The 3,908-nt window shown below is 34.6% G+C and overlaps 1 protein-coding gene across 3 annotated transcripts in view; it reads left to right on the top strand.

Annotated features, from left to right (window-relative positions):
* Window positions 1-289: 289 nt before the first annotated feature.
* Window positions 290-3,908, top strand: part of LOC127740634 (uncharacterized) — a 21,374-nt gene continuing 17,755 nt past the window's right edge. For all 3 annotated transcript variants that reach the window (XR_008001297.1, XM_052251855.1, XM_052251856.1), the window contains exons 1-3: window positions 290-718; window positions 2,003-2,221; window positions 3,388-3,474. Coding sequence is in view for 2 of the 3 variants with exons in the window: in XM_052251855.1 (XP_052107815.1) it covers window positions 3,467-3,474 (8 nt within the window). In the remaining variant the exon portion in view is untranslated. The remainder of the gene's footprint in view (window positions 719-2,002; window positions 2,222-3,387; window positions 3,475-3,908) is intronic.

The following is a 3,908-nucleotide window of genomic DNA, read 5'->3' as shown; positions in this document are numbered from 1 at the left end:
GAAATCACTTATAAAGCGTAGCCGTAGATTGATACCTATAGATTCACTTTTCGTATCAAAGGGAACGCTTTTAGAGGGTAGCCTATTTATTAAGTTTTGGGTGCATTTTAAAAGTGATGCCTAATGTATCTAGAACTAAAAACTTAACACTTGTAAATTTTTTCCCTCTTAACACTTGTAAATTTTTTCCCTCTTAACTTTTTATCCAGCTTACACTTAGTGAAAATTTTCCCTCCAAGAGAAGAAAACCCTCATCTATGCTCACAAAGAAAAACCAAGAAAGAAAAACCCTCAGCTATGCTGACACTCAGCTCACAAAGAAAACCATTTCACTAAAAGAAAACCCTCATCGTCATCACCCTCAGCTCGCTCGTCATCGATCACCCGCAGAAAACCTTCCTGCATCGCGAATCGGAGCTCACCACTGACCCCCACTCACCACTCACTGCCACACAACACTCAACACTAACCACTGACTGAACGCTTGAAGCTAAGTCAACTTCTTGCACAGATCGTAGCGCGCTGCCCAGACCGTTCATCTACCTTCGTAGTCCCTGCTCTCACCATCACTGGTCACCATCGTTGTATCTGCGCTCATTGTCGCCGCTCAACCAAGTTGTCTCTGCTCTCACCATTGCATGTCACCCTTGTTGTCTCTGTGCCGACCGGCGCCGCGCGCCTAGCATCATCGTTCTCTCTGCTCACCATCGTCGAGAAGGTGTGTATAGATTTTCATTTGGTTCTGAATTTGGAGGTTTAGGGTTTTGATTTAGGGTTTTTAATTTGGGGGTTTGGTACACTAATTGCCTGTTATCAGTTAAATCTGAAGTTTGGTTTAGTTCAAGTGATTCAGTTGTTGTTTACTGAAATCTGAATTGAGTAGATCCTGGAAAAGCTGTCCTTAATGGTGCTCTTCTTTGAATTCTGTTGAAGAACTAATTGAGGATATCGTAGGTAGCAATTTATAACTATTCTGTTGTGTTTCATGAATATAGTTTTCCTTTCTTAGAATCAATGAATAAATTAGTATGATAGAGAATTTTTTGACTAATATGATATAAGTTAGAAATTAAATTATTGTAGTTGGTCTATAAATTTTTCTTGAACTGTTGCCAGATCTTTCTATTCCCATATGCTCTATTTTAGTGTTCACTAAACCTCTATGATAGTGATACTATTAGCATTAGCACTAAGTCATACTTATTATCATTAGTGGAAAATTACAAATTATAATTTTTCATCTTCGTGACCTACTTCCTTATATATACGCCTGCTGAATAGTGTTATCAAGTTTAAAAGCATTCAAACTACATTAAACAGTTGAAAGAAAGATCAAAGAAACTATGATACGAACTGTAACATAGTTAATTAGTTATTAGATCTCTGCTTATCTGAGATAAAATCCTACTTAGTTTATTGAAATTCGATTGTTTTTAGGTTTTTTTTTTTATACTACAATATCTAAGAATATCAATATGTATCATTTCTCCTTTTGTTCATGGTTGGTTTTTTCATTAGCTTATTCATTGATACTGAATCCTTGCCAGAAATATCATTTAAATTTTTTTTTCCTTTAATCAAAACTCTCAATTTCTAATTCTAGTATCTTTAACATGCAATAGTTAGTTGATGTTAAATTACTAAAATTCTGAGTCAGGTAAGGATCAGGATTCCTAAGATCACAACATGATCTTTTGCAGAAGAATTACTAACTAGATCCTAATTTTGAATGAGTTCAACCATGGTAAGACTTTGACCTATTGAAGCTTAGTCCATTATAAGACATCAAGCCATAATTTTTTGTAGTTTCCTAAGGAATGCTTGAGCACAATGTTGGTGGCTTTTGATTTGACCAGAGAGGTAGTTCATAGTTGCAAGCTTGATCCTTGTGTTCAGAGAGTTTTATCAGTATGTTAAACTTGTGTTCCATGTGATTGTATTTGTATTTCTCTTACTTGTTTATTTTGAGTTTTTAACCTTAATTATGTGATGAATGTTGCAGGCAAGACGAGCTTTGAGGGCAGTGGTGAGGCTGTAGGCTATATTTCGCAGAAGGCTAGCGAGGAAGCAAGCTGCTGTTACTCTAAGGTGCATGCAGGCTCTTGTTCGAGTTTAAGCTCGCGTCCACACTAGGAATGTGAGGAACTCTCCAGAAGGGAAAGCCGTGCAGACACTATTAGATCAGTACCACAACCAAGCTAATCCTATCAAGGAGGCTGAGGTATTGTAAAAGCTTTTTAAATTCCTCCCCCCAAAAAAGATTCTATAATGGAGAAAAATACTCATGTCATCCAAAGATATATACATAACACTCAAGTTAGTCCTGCACTGATCTTAAATGTCATTGTAGTCTCTCTTTTTTGAAATTGATATAAATTTTTAGTTCTCTTAGACATCAATATGTATCATTGCCAACTTACTCATGTCATCAAAGCAAGATCCTTCAATTTTCACTCTTTATACTTGTCTGATTTTGTAGTTGATGGTTTTCCACCTCTTTTAGCAAATTGAGATGAATTTTTTTCTTTTGAAAAATAATCTCCTAAAGATTGGCTCTGTACAGTGATGAGTATAGTTTTGCGCCATGTACTATCTAATTAAGATGCATGCCACTTTATTATTGTGATAACAAATGATTATTGTTTGTCTACTTTAACTTTAATCTTTGTTGATTGAGATTCAAGAAACTGCATGTAATTAAACAGGATTAGATTAAAGAGAGGTGGCATTTATTTCTTTGGTCTTTTTAATTATAGTAATAAAAAAGGTCAAAACCCAATGAAATTGAAAATGAATTGAATCTGAATTATTTGACTGAAAAAAGGAAACATTAAAACTCTCTCCGCTTAAAATTTCTTGATTCCTTCAAATTTGTGGGAAAAAATCAGCTTGCATAAAGTTAATTAGAACTGTTCCCTAAAAATTACTATTATTACAACTCTTTTCATTATTAAAGAACATTCTTTGACAATTGGAAAAGGGTTCTCTTTTTCTTCTGTCTGAGTGGCATTGAGCTGTGAAAAACTGAAAACATTGTTGTGATCTTTGTGTTTATTAGTTTGGGAGATCCCAAATCCAAACTTGATCCTGTGAAGATCTTAGGCTGGATCAAAATAAATGATTTTTCGGAATGGACTCATTCTTTGCAATGTCCTCAATAAAGTCCACCCTCGTGCTGTTTATAAAATAGTTTTACACAATAATATTTTGTATTTTACTTAATTAGATTGCCGTTATCTGTTGAATGATTTAATTGCTGCTGCTGCTGGGTCCCAAATCTGTTTGATTATATCAATTTAATTCTTGCTAAATGATGATTGTGCTAAATTCGTGGTTAAATGGTTGGATATGGCAATTACAATTTTTTTTTGTCTGTAATTTTTACAGTTATTCGTGGTTAAGGTTGAAGGCAAAAGTTTTTGGTTAAGATCTTCCAAGAAGATTTTGTCAAAACGTTGATCGTGTCATGGCAAGGTACAATGCATACTTTAATTCTTTTGATTTGTTAGTTTTGAAGTTGCAATTTAACTTATTATATTTGTACTATAAATTCTATGTTTCTCTTTATTTGTTTTACCTCAATGGGTTTCTAGAGAATTACTTCTAAGACTAGGAACAATTTCCCAACCTAGTTACAAGTCTTTGAATGTCCTTTTCATTGCCCATTCCCTTTGTAGCGAATAACACCCTGCCTCCTCTATTCTTCTAATCTTCACTTTGCGACCCCTTATAAATTTTCCGCCTAAAAAATTTAATAATTATCGATTAGGTTTTGTGATATGCCAAAGGATTGGATGGATCTACCGAGGTATAGCGAAGAGTATATCAATGGTGTTATTAGTTTTTTAGACTTTGCATACTCTGAGGGAGAACCGGACGGACGACAAATTCAATGTCCTTGTAAGAGG

The sequence above is a fragment of the Arachis duranensis genome, chromosome 7, assembly GCF_000817695.3.
Source record: "Arachis duranensis cultivar V14167 chromosome 7, aradu.V14167.gnm2.J7QH, whole genome shotgun sequence".
Classification (NCBI taxonomy): Eukaryota; Viridiplantae; Streptophyta; class Magnoliopsida; order Fabales; family Fabaceae; genus Arachis; species Arachis duranensis.
The sequence above is the reverse complement of the archived record's forward strand: the minus strand, read 5'-3'. Positions and strand labels throughout refer to the sequence as shown.